We start from the raw sequence: 17,242 nt of genomic DNA, 5'->3' as shown, positions 1-17,242 counted from the left end.
TCATTTTTTTTACCCCTGCAGAAGTTTGTTTGCACTACAATAAGACCGACGGCATTCGCCTATTCAGAGCTCATTTCGAGTGTAGAGGAAATTGCTAAATTCGTTGCCGACTTTGTGCAGTACGAGCCAATGGAGGATCCCATAAATCTGGTAAGAACCCCATCTTTTTCTCCATACTTCAACCTACTTGCATAACGATATCTAGAAAGTAGCCTACTCTTCAAATGAAGATATTCGCTATTGAGCATCTTCGTAAAAATGATCAACACTATGATTCAAATATTTAGTCTGAACTGCCTATGAAATGCATTTGAAAATCCAGTTTGCATGAACTCATATCAAATATTTAAAAAAAACACATATTTGTATATGTCTAGGGACTTCTTTTGATATATCGTGTATCGTGGTGCCCTTGCATTATATTTATTAGAAAATAATAGTAAACCGGTCGATCCCATTAGAAGTCCATGTTGTAAAAAATTGAAAAAGGTCCTTGAGCTTATGCATTACCAAAACTAATAATTCGGCAATAAAATAATACTTCATTTTCACATATGGGTAATTCTCTAGTGAAACAAAATAAACTGAAACTCATTTTAAAAATAAGTAAAGATTATTCTTATAGCTCTATATTAGCACTATTCTAGATTAGAACCACTAACCATACAATACAATACAATGTATATCAGAGACTATAAGAGATAGAGCAATAATTTTTTTTCGACAGCATTTGTTATCTTTGCACGCAGATCAAGTTTGTTTCAAATTTTTGCCACGCCCCCTTCCGCCCCCGCAAACCAAAAAAATCGAATAACAAGTGTAATTTTAAAACTAGAGTTACAAATTTATATACAATAATAACTATAGTAGTTATGATTCCTGAAAATTTGGTTGCGATCAGATAAAAATTGTCGATGTTATTAAAGAAATGCGTTTGTATGGGCAAAAACGCCTACTTGTTGCTTTGGCTGACAATCTGGTATATTGTGCCGTCTATGGTATATTTTGAATGGGGTATTATATCGATATACCACATATACCATTTCATAAATTTTTAGTATTTTTGCAGTACTTTTGGTATATTTTGAGAATAATACCGCAAAATATATTGCTTTTATTCAAAATGGGTAGCGGGTATCTCACAGTCAAATACACTCGACTGTAGCTTTCTTACTTGTTTCACTTTAGATAGTATCGCACGCGACATTTACGCCAGAGATTTACCCATTTATTATTTATATTTTTTATAATTTTTCCTTTCACTTATAATAGAACTTCATTCGACGAAAGAATTAATATTATTGATATTATAAGTCAATCTTTAAATCATATGAACAAGAGTTCTTCAAATTAATAAGACTCAATAACTTAGTAATAAAAGAAAATTCGAAAAAGTTATGGGCACCTCGCTTGTTAAAAATATTGTATATCATGAACAGCTACAAACCTCATTGATATCTAATTAATTTCTTATACAAAAAATGCATTTATTTATATGTGCGTCATTGTCAAGTCATATTTATAAACTTTGCAAGTAACGACTTTTTTAGAATCTCTAGGTGACCAAGTGTACTCTAAAAAAAAAATAGTTGAATGTTTTCATAAAACTATTTAACTTTTTTACAAACTGAATACATCTACTGTTCTAAACACAATACACAAAATCACATAACTTTATTAAGTTCAAAAGGTTTTTTTTTTTGTTTCTTTTTTTGTACTATGATTATGATAACTTTTAAGTAAATATTATTTCGCAACCATAACTTTTCTATTTAATAAAGTACTAATATCAAACAAGCAGTAGTGTTTAGGCACAGTTTTATAAGAAAATTATTATATTATATTACATCTCACTTTTACATCTCACTTTTTTTGTGTAATGAATACCGTATTAGAGAGTTTTTTGTGACAAATTACTTTATAAATCATAGGCATAGACAATTTAATTTAGAAATGAATTACTCCCTTCTAAAATTTTTTTTTAATATATGCACATTTTTAGATTTAAGTTGGGATTGTTTTTTTAAATTTTGTCGTCATTGATATAAATAATTTGCTGTTGGCGTTAAAGCGTTAAATTTGAAGCATTAAAATTTGAATTCACTTGCAGATGGGCTGAATGCTCATACATGTTTCTTTTGTTTTTGTTCCTCAAATGAATATCAATTCCATTCAGCTATTAGCTCAAGGTTACAAACAAAGTTTGTGGGTAGTTATGCCTTCAATGAAAATTATATTTTGATTTGATAAAAACAACAGAATCACGACATTCACATTAATTTTTCATTTTTTTTGAAATATTCAAAGACAACTAAGATTGGAATCTTATGTGTGTATAAAGTCTACAAACCAATTTTTTGTGGGAAGAACTATCTTTGATTTGTAATTTTAATTTTTCAAAATAAAATTCCATATAAAAATCATCATCATCTTTTATCAAAAATTATGGTTACTTCTAAAATATATATATTTCTATAAAATTACTAAAAATCATTATAAAGAAAATCATGAACTTCATAAATATAAGAATCATGATGGAAATTCATAGAATGTGCTTAAAGGATTCTCTGTTAAATTTCCGTATTGAGCATAATTCAATTATCTTCCACAAAAATTGTTTAGATCTCCGGCATGGGCATAGTCTTTTAAAAGGTTTTGAGACTGATATATATTATATTATATAATACATATATCCCCACGATTTATATATTTTGCCATCTTCCTGAAAATACTTACCGTTTTTTAATGTGTTCTTCAAAATAAATAGTCAATTGGTTTCATAAAAATTGTCTAATTCGAATGTTTTATTAAACATGTTTGCAAAATGAATACATCTACTGTTATAAATTCATAAATTCATTTTATTTGAATATTTGATGGATTTCAGATTGGTAAAATTCTTATGAGCACATGTTTCAATATTTGCATGATTAGTTGAATTAATTAATAAAAAGTTTCTAATATCAAATCCGATCAATACGATTGACTCGCTCCAGTTCAGTTCAGTTCCTGTCTGTTTGTCTGTCTGTTGCTTACGGTTTTATTTTGTTTTTGTTTTTTTTTTTTTAATTCTTAGAGATAAGTTCTATAACTAAAAACTTCAAGCGTTAACATTTTTCTAGTATGAATAAAAACATGAAACATTTGTTTAATTTGATATCAAGAAATAAGTAAAAGTTAAAATAATGCCAAGTATAATCGAGTAATCGAAAAAAATAAATGAATCAATCATTTGTGTGGGTGAAGTATTTACAATTATTATCCCTTACTTATATGCTAAATTATTTTATAGAGAGAAAAAGTGGAAACCAGAACACAAAGATATCAATCAAATTGTGAATGGATAATGCTCAGGATCAGCTTAGACTATAGTTAAAAAACATACATACAGATACAAATACAGAGATTTACATATACAGATATATACTATATATAATTGTTGGGGGAGATGGAAGAAGTGGGTTACTCAAAGTCATGCTGTACATTATCATCGCCATCGTTATCATTATCGTTATCGTTATCGCTATCGCTGGAACTGTCATCGTCGGACTGCTGTTGATACTCGCCCGTGATCTGGCAGTCGTCGGGATCATCATCGAGGTCACAGTGTACAAATTCGTAGGGAGGAAAGATCAGGGAGCTCAGCAGCGTGGCCGACGATTGATAAACAGCTGGCGAGAACTGTTCTATAACCTTTTGTTGCTGCTCCAACATTCCAACTGAGTTGAGGGTCGAGGTATCCGTGGCTGGCTCCGCAAGCGCCAACTTCGGTTTGTCCTATTTGCGACGACGCGACTTGTTTCTGCTTGCCGCATCGTCGTTGTCCTCGCTCTCACCCAAGAGGAGCTCACCTGGAGTTGTTGTTGTTGTTGTTGTCGCCTCGCTGCTCGAGGATTTGATGGCAGCGATGAGGAATCTCAGCTGCATTAACTGCACAGCAGTCACGCGAGGATTGCTGCAGTTTTCCAGCCACTGCAGAAACTTCTCGCCATGCTTGATGGCCACCACTTCTTCGATGTCCTCGCTGTCCATCTCCATGAACTTGGCTCGCTCCTCCTCATCGGTTTTATTCGAGTTATTGTTGTTGTTGTTGTGTGTGTTGTTGTTGCTCTCGCTGACATCGTTGTTGTTGTGATGATGCGAATCGCTGTTGAAACTCATCTCGGAATCGAGCTCAGTGTTGTGGGGCGTGGATGTGGCTGCATTGCCGCCTATCTTGTATATGATGTTGTTCAGTACACTCTTACAATCCTCACCCACGCTGTTTGCATCCCCTATGTTGGCCTGAGGATGTGGATTCGACGCTGCCCTTGGCTCGGGACTCTGATCGCGACTCGCTGAGGGGGAGATTAGTGTGGGACTGGGCGTGGCAGAGCTGGCTGTCTTCACGGACTTGGCTGAGAGATCTTCAGGCTTGCTGGCCGCTTCACCTTCTGCTTCCGCCTCCAGTTCGTTTTCCGTCTCCGGCTCAGCTTCCATTTCGCCATCAGCATCCGCATCATTCTCGGGATCGGTGTGCTGTTGCTCATTGGAGGACAAACTGCGCACGGAGGGCGTACCCACGGTCTCCTTGGTCAGCTGTGAGTACAGAATGTTCTCAAATGGCGGCTTGGCAATGTCCCCCAGCTGCGTGGCATCTCCTCCGCTAGCTGCCGCCTGATGTTGCAGGGAATTCGCCTGAAGAGCAGCCAAGTTCGGGTTGAGTGAGTGCAAACTGGCGCCAAAGGCTTTGCACCAATTGTACCAGGCGGTGTTTTTGTCATCCAAGCTGCCCGAGGGCGTCGACGATGGCGTCAGCGGCGCCGAAGGGATGGGCGGCGTGTTGCCAAACTGATTGAGTTGCTGCTGTGGCGTGGATGAGCGAATGGGCGGACTGGTGACACCCAAAGTCACTGGCGGTGGTGGCGGATACAAGCTGTTCAACCCCAGCATCGCCTGCTGCGACTTAAGCCAGTAAAGCAGCGGATCATCGGGCAACCCGGACAATGGGGCCACGCAACCCACGAGCGAGGGCGCCAAAGATGGACTGGGACTCTTGATGCTGCTGCCACTCTTGGGATCGCAGTCGCCGGGTGTCTTTTGCTTAGCCCAGTTCTTCACCGACAAAGCAGGAGTTCGCTCTCGCTCCCTCTCCCCATTATCACTGCGTGGACTCTGCATCTGGGCGAGATTAGCTTGCGCCGGTGGCTTGGGTTGGCGCAATGTGTTGGCAGTGGCTGCAAAACTGTTCAGACCCGACATGGCCGCCAACCCGGGATTGAGCTGGGCGAGCAGATTAAGATTGGAGGTCAGCTCATTGAAGCTGATCGCAAGCGGGGATTGCGAGATGCCCGTTAGACCTGACAGATGTGTCAGACTCGACAGCGGACTGATCGCATTCAGGGAGGGATCTGTTTGACCAGGTCGCGAGATGTCCGCGCCAAACACTTTGTTCTTCACTGCCGCCCCATTGAAGCCCACATAGTCCACGGGCAACCCGTTGTAGTTCATGTCCGCCAAACTTTTGTTGGTGCTGTAGTCGATACCGTTGAGCGGCGATCGCTTGAACGCCAACTCATCAAAGTTCATCTTGTTGGAGAAGTTGAGTGGCAGAGAAGTGTTGTCCAGCCGCTGACGCTTCTCTGGTGGCCCCAGTAGATGTCCAGCTGCCCCATCCAGCTTATCTGCCAGCGCATCGGCGCACATTTTGTCCGCTGCCGATTGGCGGGACATGAAGCGCAGCTTGTCCTCGTTCTTACACCAGCCACGCAGCGTAGACTCCGGCACTCCAATGTCGCGAGCCACCGACGCTTTGGATTCGCCATCGTGGATGCGCTGTATGGCATGGATCTTGTCGCGGGGGGTCAAGCTACGCAAAGGTCGCTTGCCCTTAGTGCCCATGCGTATGTTCATGTGGGAATAGCTGGAAATATCCAACTTCAAGCCGTTATCGAACAGTTTGGCGTCTGCAATGAGAATGCAAGAGAGATACGAGAAGTGAGTACAAGTTAGAGAGTTTGAGGCTGGGTGTGCTCGACTGCAAGACACCCTTTTGTAGTTTTAATCATTTAGCTAAAGCCTTCCAAATGTTTCTAGTATTTTTAATTGCCTTTAAAGGAGTTTTTGCTTTGATGTAGTTTCTAATGCGTTTGATTTTTAATATTTTAAGAATATATGTACATATATATTTTGTAAATCATAAGCTATTAAAACTGTGCAATTTCAGCTAAGCATCCCTTCTGTATTCTATATTTATCGACATTTTAGATCACTATTCAACCATTTTTGATTTACAAAAATTACTAAAATAAGAACCTGTAAATTTTTATTTTTATAAATTAATTTTATTTATTATATGAAAATTTAATTTAATTTTATTAATTTGCAGTATCGATTAAAATGGTGATTGCATATTTAGTTTTTATAAATGTTCTTTATTTTGTCTAAATTTAATTTTTAAAATTTAATTTATTTTCAAACATATGTTGTTAAGATTGTAAGAATCTCTTGAGGGAATTGAAGTTTTCTCAAACTACCTCGATCTCTGATTTGACACCAAATTAAACTCTGACTTTTAAAATTCCTAAGATCGAGGTGTTTATACAGACAGAAACACAAACAGATAGTCAAACTGACTTGGGAATATATTCTCTACTATTAACGCTGATCTCTAGTTGTGTGTTTATACCAGAAAGGGTTGCAGATGCTTTCCGTTAGATTGATTGTCAGTTGCCACAAAGCTATCATGCCCTTCTCTTCCTTTCGCTAGTGGGTATAGTAAGATGCAGGTGAAGCAGAAGTTGAGGACGAAGACTTTGATAAAAAGACAAGTGGCTGAAGATGAGACACAGGACGCAAAGGAATCGGCAACTAATTGCAGTGACACACTTAAGATGCACACGCATCCGCAGCACGCCGCACGCACATAATGAATGCATGCAGCACAGCACATAGCCGAAAATAATGCGTTTCTATTCGCCAGCTGCGAATACATGGCAAGTACATGCATCCCATACATATGTACAGATGTCGAGCGAATGCTCAATGCGCGCGCCATGTACTTGCCACTGGGGTAGTTGCTGTTGGAGCATCGAGCATGGAGATACGAGGGGCGAGGCGAGTCGCACACGTTCGCACGAAGCTCCAATAAAATCGCGTCGCGCTTTAAAGTTTTACGGACAGTTCGCGAGGTAGATGTAAATAAACCGCACGCACACACAGATACGCGCTCAAGTACACGCATTCAAAGTTGAGCACACACACACACACTAGCGCAAGCATCAAAAATTCTCACACCACTGCAAAGATGGATTTACACGGCGAAATGAGCTGTGGCACGCCCCCATGCCACTAACAACTCGTTGCACGACGAGAACGCCAACTACGACGACGTCGAGGTCGTAGGAATGCCAAAAATGAAAAGGCCTGAGCATACACAAATACACACACACGCGCACACATACAGGGCAAACGCACACAGAGACAATGGAATATGCTAATTGGTGCGTTGAGTTCGCGCCTGCTCCAAATTGCAACACACATACAGACGCACACACAGAGATAGAGCCGCGAGAATCTACGAATAAGCAACAAGAACAAACCATTCGCCAACGTCACCATCGTCGTCATCGTCGTCGGCTGTGGCACGAGTGTCGACCCGAGCGTACGATGTCCACGATTTATAACTTGTTTACCTGCCTTCGTGCAAAAGGGAGAACAACAACAACAGAGAGGAGAGCAACAAGAAGAGCAACAACAGTTGTAGCGACAACACGACAACATCAAGTTTGTCGTTGGAAGCTCTCTGTGTAGTGCCGTGTGTCGAAAAAACATCCCCATGCAGTAGCAATAGCAGGTGACCCTCCTCCCCCATCCAACGTGCTCAATCAGTTGTAGCCTGTTGCGTTGCCCACTCCCAATAGAGGAGAACAACAGCAACAACAAAAACAAACTGCAGCAGCAGGTGCATTGCAAAAATGTCAGAAAGTGCAGAGAGGGAGAGAGAATGGGAAAGAGGGAACTGAGCTAAAAGACATGGACTGGACGCTTGCAATATTCAGGCCTTAAGTGGTTATAGGTTAGACTCAAGATGATGGCAGCAGACGGCAGCAGACCGTCGGTATCTTAGGAGCAAAGCGAATGACAATATGCTCCGCCTCCGTCGCCGTCTCAGTTTGGCAAGTGCGAGGCATGCAAAGGAGCTTTGCTGTTGCTGTGTTGCTGTTTGCCATTTGAAGGAGCGGGACACGCGATTTTAAAATGAAAAACACGTTTTGCGCATGACTGACACATGATTTCTTTCTTTCGAGTATGCACACACCTACAAAACACAGACACAAACACACGCACACGCACACATACAGCAACATGCAAAACAACAGATTGAGCAGCAAAGGCGGCACTCGATTCGAAACTTGCGTGTATGTGTGTGCAAAGAGAGAAAGAGAACTTAAACTTAAGAGTAATATAGCAAAAGGATCCAAAGAGTAACAATTAGTTTGTGTGTTCATAAGATGCTGTAGCGTTATTTGTGTGCGCCTTCTACGACTAGTTTATTAAATAGATAATGAAATTATATTGCAATTTTAATTATTTGAAATACAAATAATAATAGTATTCAGAGAATGATCATGCAAGAAGTTTATTTGATTTTCTTACTTTTTATTTAGAGCAGTTTATTTAAAACGTATGTTGGACAAGAACCATAAATGATTGATATCAATTGGAGGCCTTGAAACGGAATGCTATTGCAATGTTAAATATTGTTTAACAGGATTACTGTTATTAGCGAAGGCTCTTGTGGCCATTCACTTTGGTGCCCTTAACCTTCAATTCAACAACCTATATACAATGTGTAAATACATAATTTGATGCATGCATGTTTGTGTGAGTGTGTGTGCAGACATTGAAGCTCATAACCAATGGAGTGGCAAATAACTGTGTCGGCTGTAAAGCTGTTCCCCCCTCCCACAAACACACACCCCACCAAACACATATCGAATAAAACTTTTACAACTGTATAAAAATTGCAAGGTCTTTTAGCATTGAGCAGCAGTAGCAGCAGAGAAGCAAAAGCTAAAGCAAAAGAATTTTTACTTTCTCTTTCAAGCAGTGTCCGTCCGGTGTCCTCTACCCTACCCCTCCCCACTACCTTCACTGTCCATGCCCATGCCGGGCCATGCCATTAAACTTTTCACGAACCGAACTGGGACAGTGTATGGAAAAAATCTAGTAACAACAGAAAAAGATGAAAGAAATATATGTGTATAAAAGAATTACAGCAAGTTTGTCCATATGTGTCTGAGTGTGTGTGTGTGTGTGTGTGTTTGTGTTCGTCTGTGAATGTGTCTGGTGTGCAGCTACTAAGCGCCACACTTGCTTACATACAGACATAAACACAAGAGCTCCTTACACACTCCTTCTTCCCCACTGCATTCATACTCACACACACACACTCGCAGAGTCATACATATAGCTGTAATGGCCGGCCGGCTGACTGCTTATTCATATATGTATGTGTATGTATATGTGTGCTTGTACACATACTCACATTTTTTTCTACGTCTGTCTGTTAGTTGTTGTGTGTGTGTGTGTATGGGGCTAAAGCTTGTGATTTTCCTATATACAATTATAATTTTATTGTATTTACTATTTTTATCGTCTCTTTGGCCTCGTATCGAACTCACTCAGACACAGACTCAGACTGCGATTGCATGAGGCGGGAGGAGTGGGGAAAAATAACGGGACAGAGGGACAGGGACAGGACAGTCTGGTAAATGCAGGTCAACGACAGGAACTACTCCTCGTAGTCAACTAATATCTACAAATGGATGTCTCCATATATGTACATATATCTATGTGCAAATGGTGGGAACAATTCAAATATAGGATATGTATGAGCTTTTTTTTATTGTTGCGTCTATGTTGTGTTTGTGCCCTTGTGTGTTTGTGTGTGTGTTTTTGTGTCTATTTCTGTTTGGGTTAATGCAAAAAGAGTAAAATGGCTGAAAGAGTCATACCAAATAAAAAAGAAAAACAACAAGTTTAAATTGTCTGCTGCCAATTGTAACATGTGCGAACTGCAAATGACCAAAGGTCACACCTTCGCACCTGTTGAAAGACCAATATTTCTCTGAAAACTATGCCATAAATAATTCATTATACTTCAAAGTTACTTTCTCATTACAAAAGCGATATTGGTCCATATTTTTAATGTTTCCATTTTGATACTTATACTCAATAGTTAGTTAGCTTACAACTGAGATGTCTAGCCAAACATTATATAATAGTATGTTAATATCCATAAATGTAGGTGCATTTGAGATAACGACCACTCTTTGTTCCAAAAATACTATTCTTAAGAAGGTATTTTGTCAATATAGTATGGAACAAAATATATAAATATATGCATATAGAGTATACAAATTTATTAATACCAGTAAACGAGTGAGTAACATTATTGCAATAAAATCTAGCATTCAATTGTATTAGTTTCATTCTATAGCTACCAATTATTAATCTATTTTACAGTTTTAAATGAAGAAAGATTTGATTTAACTATGTCAACCTTATATGTGTAAATGGAATTTCTAAAGAATGCAACATATTATTAACGCTTTCCCGAATAAGGTTACTTTTGTTATAGTTATAGTTTGAAGATCAAGCATAACTTTCTTTTAGACGATAAATAATACAAATATTTCCCTTACAACCGTGGTTTGCTTGCAAATAATATTAAAATAGTGTCGATGTTTGTAGAACTATCAATCCATTTTTATTTTTACTCTTTTTCAAACTTTATTAACGGGATTTAGCTTATAACTCTCAAGTTCAATGGTTGTGGATATGTATAAGTAATTCGATATTAAATCAATATCACCGACGCAATTTCGTAATCATAAACATTGACAAAACTGTATGTCTATGATCGTATTTATCAAATTTAGTAAAACCTCATCAAAATAAACCAAATCTCAAGACACATGTTAGGTCCTCACGTCTTCTCTATTTCTTGTAGCTTTCTTTTTCACAGTAGACCACTTAAATCTTAACAAATAATTATGATGAAGTCTGAATAGATTATAGATATACATAGATCTTCTTCTGGGTGGTGTGCATCTTAAGTAGAGTATATACTACTATCGTGTTTCGCAAACAGAATTAATTCTACTGCACTACTATTGAAGACACGGATCAAGTCATCGAATAGATTAGACTTTAAAATCTTCTCATACGTATACTTATTATTACATACATACATATTAACATTTTATATTTTTATTATGTCGTATGTACTTCAACAGTAAACTTATGCAAGATATAAAACATACATTCAAGTTATTTTAAGACAATAATTCGTAATAATTCAGAAGATATAAATACTAAACTATTGTAAAATCTTTTTTAAATTGCTTTAGGAAACGTAAAACGAGTAATATTTTCTTACGACAGATTGACTATTTGAATATAAATATATACACATATAAATATATACACGGTAGTTTTCAGGAATTATGAAGTCCCTGTCTTTTCGATTACGTACTCAAGAACTCACATATTGAAACTGATTCAAACACATTGTATACATTATCAAATCATTTTCGTATGCAAATGAGTGAGTCACGTGTCCGTTTTCTATGAATGCCGAACATATAATATAAATTCAATGCGTAATGTGTTTATTTAACTTTAATACATGAATATTGAATATTCAAATACATTTAAGAACATTGCACTTTCACTGATATGTTTATAATTATAATATTATAAATTATAAATTATACTTATCATTTGCACAAGTTGAATATCTTATACCTTTCTTAACTGATTAATCAAGTGTAAGAGAATGTGAAACAAACTTATTTAAATGAATATTCATACTAACCTTTTTTGGGCACCTCAGCAAATAAATTGTTATGGAATCGTCCGAATATATTCGACGATTCGATTACAAAAATTTTTTTTATTGGTTTTTTGAATGTTTTACTTTGTTTTTAGTTTTAGGTATTTTGTTGTTCACTGTTATTATCCATAAATTGAGCAGTTTTTGTAGTTAAATATTATTTAATTGGCCTAAATAATGTGGTTACAATCCTTTTTCGTTGATTCAAGCTATTTATCGTTTAGATAAATTTAAAGGAAGCACAAAAACACGATGCACAGCACTTCACATGTATGTTTATGGCATAAAACTAAAATATTCCGCTGGATATTTTTTTTGGCACATCTGTCGATTCAATTAGCTGAGCAGAATGTCAAATGAAATCGCGAAAATGAGCCGCGACAACGCACACGGTGTTTGAGCGACCGGCTGTCGAAAGGATATGATCGCTTTGCCGTACACCAATGTCCTGCGAACCTAAACAGCTAGCGTCCGGCGACAAACTACCGCGAGTCAGCGTCAGCGTCAGCTTCACCGTCAGCAGCAGCGTCAGCGAGCGCAGAAATCGTGAGCGAATTTTGATTTTAGCGCGGCGAATTTCCGCACCACGAACAGTTTCTCCTGAGCGCGCGGTCGCCGCTCCGTGCGACTGTGTATGTGTATGTGTGCGTGTGAGTGTGAGTGCGAGAGTGTGTGTAAGTAAGTGAGCGAGCCAACAGATGCACGTGTGTGAGTTTGTTTACACTCGTATGGTCAGTTTTGTTGTCGTTATGCTGTTTCTTTGCGCCTTTGCTTGTTCGTGTGTTAGTGAGTATCGGTGTCAGTGTGTGTGTGTGTGAGTGGTTGACTGTGCTCAGCGCGCTCTCTCTCTCTCGCTCTCTTCTCTTCACTTCTCTTCACGTTGTTCCGTTTGCCGTTGTCGCTGTTTGCGTATTCGCGGCCTTTTTCGGTGACAGGCAAATGTACAATGATTAATAACGACCAAGACGGCAGCGAAGACGTAGCTCTGTTTCTGTTTCAGTTTCTGTCTCTCGCTGCTTCGCTGTCTCGCATCGCATCGCATCGGTCAGCCGCAGCCGCAGCACTGGCCATGCTAAAAGGGACAAGCCGCCTCGCTTGGACACAATAGCGACACTCACACTCACGCACACACAAAAAGCACAAACACATTTGCACGCAATTCAGTCACATAGGCTTCGACGACGACGACGTTAGCGACTGCGACGACGACGACGACGACGACTTCGACGCAATGTTCGTGCGGTCGGGCAGTCGGCTTTTGCGAGGCGCAGCACATCCTTCTTGGCCGCAGCGACAGGCCTACTTTCTTCTGGTCATACTGCTTGTATTCAAATCTTGCTCTATGCGGATGTGTGCAGACACACTCTCGTATGCTTCGTATATGTACATTGTATGTACATGTATACGTAAGTTTTTTGTTTCAGTGCGATGGATGGATGGATTGAAAGATGGATGGATGGATGGGCTGGCCGTTGTTGGTGGAGTAAATGTGAGCAAAATCGAATGCTGCGTGCACCGTTGGCAAAATACGAGTTATGTATGCGACATGCTTGTGCGTACGTGTGTGTGAAGGCGAAGGCGAAGTCGAACTCGAAATCGTTGGCGGGATGCAGGGTTGCTGGACAGTTGCGATACAATGTCTTAGCCCTTTTTTAGCAGTTTCAGAAGACAAGCACTACAGATGGCGGAATAGCAGAATAATGAGCAAGAGATGGAGGAAAAGGATGCGGATAGGGATGCAAATCTAAGGACTGTGAACATGGGTCTCCATTGATAACGTCACCGGCAACACACTTGATTGCTGGTGATGATGTCTTCTTGAATATATTTAGAATAGAGTCTTCTATCAAGTAAATCTCCAATCAATAGGCATCGAATAGAGGAAGAGGAGTCTATCTTCTTCTTCATCTTTACCGCTACCTTCTTTTTATTTGCCCTTAGCACGCGGTTGCTATCGCTGTTATTGCTGTTGGTCTAAGTCAAGTTTTCATCGCATTGTTGTGATGTTTGCCTTCATCGGCTGTTTACTATAACTCCCCTCTCTCTCAGTCGTTCTCTCTTCGCAGTTTTGCGAGAGAGAGAGAACATTACATTTCGCACAGTCTCGAAGGGAACTAAGCAGCTGTTCCCATTCGGACAATGACGATGCTGTTGTTGTGTTTAGCTTATAGCAGATAACCTCAGTTGGAACATGCGTTCACGTCCTTTGAGCTGGACTTCTTGCCTAGCAGGACGATATAACCAATGCATATCCTGCATACATTTAAAGTGCTTTCCTCCGTTTACATATCATTACTAAACCAAATGGTGATAAATTGAAAACGAATTCATTCTTGAATATTCATATTGTAATCGTGTTATACAAATTAGGTATTTGATTCTTCGATTTATTAGTTAAATAATTAATAAATAGAAAATGTAATTTATTTTTTTATTTGCAGTAATTGAAATTATTTTACTTCTTCATTTATTTTCTCGATCAGCATAAATAATTAAGGCTGTGTTAAGGTTTTTTTTGACTATGAATACTTGAATGCTACAAAATCTCATTTTTGTGTTTATGCTGTTATTTTCTTCCTTGAAATAATACTGTTGTTGCACATACATTTCGGAGGAATTACTTTTAACAGAACAATAAATTGAGAAGATATCTAACAGTTTATCATACTTATTTTAATTCAGAAAACACTCCCACTAACTATCACTTGATCAATAATAATAATCTATTATACAATCAATGCTCAAGTAAGAATAAAAATATCATTGTTAAATTAAAATACTAAAAACTTAAGAAAAAATATTAGAAGAAGATAATTATTTAAATTTTTAGTTTAATTTTAAAAATAAATCAAAAATACTATGTCGTTTAAAAAAGCAACACACTTATTATAGCATATTATTAATGGAGTATATAAACTAAATGTGCAAACATTTTACGATTATTTAACAACCTAATTCTGGAATTTCGCGTGGACTATCTTAAAGTTTTGTCCATTTGACTTCAGAAATCATATTTCTATGATAACAAGTAATAATTGAAGTAGTTATGAAAATCACTCTCTATTATTACAATTATCCGTCTTTTAATTACATTTTAGCAATTTCCCAAAAAAAAAAAGGGTTCGAATATAATAAAAACCCCCTTGTCAAGAAAAAAATCCATATTGCTCTAAAAAATTTACCAAATATCATAAAAAGTTGTTTACTTAAACAGGGGTTCATTAAGGATATTTATATATAATGTATACAATAGGTGCATAATGCACCGGATATATTTTGAAAAAAAAAAAAAGAAGAAAAATCTAGGTATAAACCTAAGATTATTGGATTGATTGATATTTTGTAGCTAAATTTGCTCTATATAAAACTAAAGAATAAATATTAAGGGACATTTTAATGAGAGACAATTCATGTTTTAATGTAGAAGAACAAATGCGTGTGCTGAACTCATGGTTAGATAAGGACTTTGGTAGTTGCATGTTGGTAGAAGATGATTACACAAGCAAACATGTGCATACAATATATTAATGTCAATATAGCAAACGCAACTGCAGCTTGTCTTATGACCAAGAGCGGCGTCAGCTTTACCTTCAGATGCAATATCAGCTCCGTCTTCAGTTTGAGATTGAGCTTCAGAGGCAGCGACAACGACAACGACATCGACAGCGATGCCGTTGACCATTATAACGAGGATAAAGGCAACAACAGCGTCAGCAGGGAGTTCGAGAAATCGCTAAGAATAGCTTTCGAAACTGACAAATACTCGTATGCATATGTACGGACAAACACATATACGCATATATCCTTACTTGAGGACTACACCTAGAGCAGCGACAAGTGCGAGTCGAAGGTATATATGGGATTCTTACTAAAAAGCCAGTCCACTTGCTCTTGGCATGGGGCCGTAGGTCGATTCGTTCGGTTCATTCGCCGTGTGCATAACACACACACACACAAGCACACACACACACACTCAACACACGCTGAGAGTGACGGACATTTCAACATCCTTAGCGCAAATTTCGTTGCAGCGCAAAATTGAGAGTTGCTTTATCGCAAGTCACGTATGGATATATACATAATACATACATACATATGTATGTCTGTATCCTTCAGATTTCCACCGTCGATAGCCAGCCTGTGTGAATACCAACCAAGCAATCGTCTGTCCTGTCCGTTGTCCCCTGTTGTCCTGCTGTCCATTCGAGCGAGAGCATCCAGAGCAAAGCGACCATTGTCCACCAAGTCAAAATTTTCCATTTTCGTTCTCGTTGGGTTCCTCGTTTTTGGTGTCTCGTGTACTTTCTCTAATATCTGCAGCTCCTTTTGCCCAGCTGCTTCAGAGTGAATGCCCATCCAACAGCGGCCGATTTGTCGTCCAGCATGGCTAGCAATCGTCCTTTCTCCAACTCCACGAACTCCCAACTCCTTCTCCTTGCCCACCCAACGCCTTCTGTCAAATGGCTTGGTGTTAGTGCGTGTGTGCGCACAATTACGAATTCGTCGTCGTCGTCGACGTTGTCGTTGTCGTTGTCCTGAACTAAACTCGATTCGCTTTCACCCATACTTGTCGGCCGCCTCGCTGTCACCGTTGCCCAGCATTCTCATCATCATCATATCCCCCACCACACATGCTCTCAACCCCCATCCCATCCCTGGTGCCAGAGCTCGTGGTCCCTGTTGCCTGGTCCTCCACCAGCTGCCAACTTCCGCACACACTCACACCTTGTTGTTGCTGCTGCGTCGGCGAAGGAAAATTTCGCGTGAATTGAAAGATGAAGACACATGGGGCAGGACACTGGTCACCAAGCCACCGAGAGCATGTGTATGTGTGTGTATCTTTGAGCATGTGTGTGTGTACATAATATACACACACACACATCCATCTAGCCACCCACCCAACTATTGGGGAGAAGTCCACATCTTCTCGCATTGTCTTCACATAGCAGTTTTAAAAACAAAATTTGCAGTTTGCCTGCTAAAAAGCTGGCTTTTATACCTACCGAAGAACATATACACACACACGATGTATGTATTCGCATAGTGTGTGTGTGTGTGTATGGCACATACGAAGAAATACAAAGGCAGCGCAGTGTTTGGACTCTATATGTCTTATACGCATGTCTGACCGTTTGCCGTGTTTCCCTTTCGAACAGGTTTTGTCATCGTTTCTTTGGTCAAATCTATGCAGATGAATGCATTCGTCTGAGCTGAGTACACTCACACTTGTACTTGCACTCGCCTTTACCTTCGCCGTCGTCGTCGTATTCAAAGTGTGTGCGATTAGAGCTGCTTAAGATCGATCGTTGTTTCAACCTGTCGCATCCTTCCGCTTATCCTCTACACAGAGAGAGAAAACTT

At 39.0% G+C, this 17,242-nt stretch overlaps 2 protein-coding genes across 3 annotated transcripts in view; one reads left to right on the top strand and one right to left on the bottom strand.

The window, feature by feature from the left end:
- The window catches only part of LOC132785446 (coiled-coil domain-containing protein lobo), a 34,423-nt gene that overhangs the window by 722 nt on the left and 16,459 nt on the right, over window positions 1–17,242 (top strand). For both annotated transcript variants that reach the window (XM_060791554.1, XM_060791553.1), the window contains one exon: window positions 22–150. In XM_060791554.1, the coding sequence (XP_060647537.1) occupies window positions 22–150 (129 nt within the window). The remainder of the gene's footprint in view (window positions 1–21; window positions 151–17,242) is intronic.
- On the bottom strand, window positions 2,803–6,706 carry LOC132785447 (protein distal antenna). The gene is given in 2 exon segments (XM_060791555.1): window positions 2,803–5,945; window positions 6,668–6,706. A coding segment is annotated over 1 exon segment (2,430 nt). The 5' UTR covers window positions 5,893–5,945; window positions 6,668–6,706; the 3' UTR covers window positions 2,803–3,462.

This window comes from Drosophila nasuta, chromosome 2R (genome assembly GCF_023558535.2).
Source record: "Drosophila nasuta strain 15112-1781.00 chromosome 2R, ASM2355853v1, whole genome shotgun sequence".
NCBI lineage: Eukaryota > Metazoa > Arthropoda > Insecta > Diptera > Drosophilidae > Drosophila > Drosophila nasuta.
This window is presented reverse-complemented; position numbering and strand designations above follow the sequence as displayed.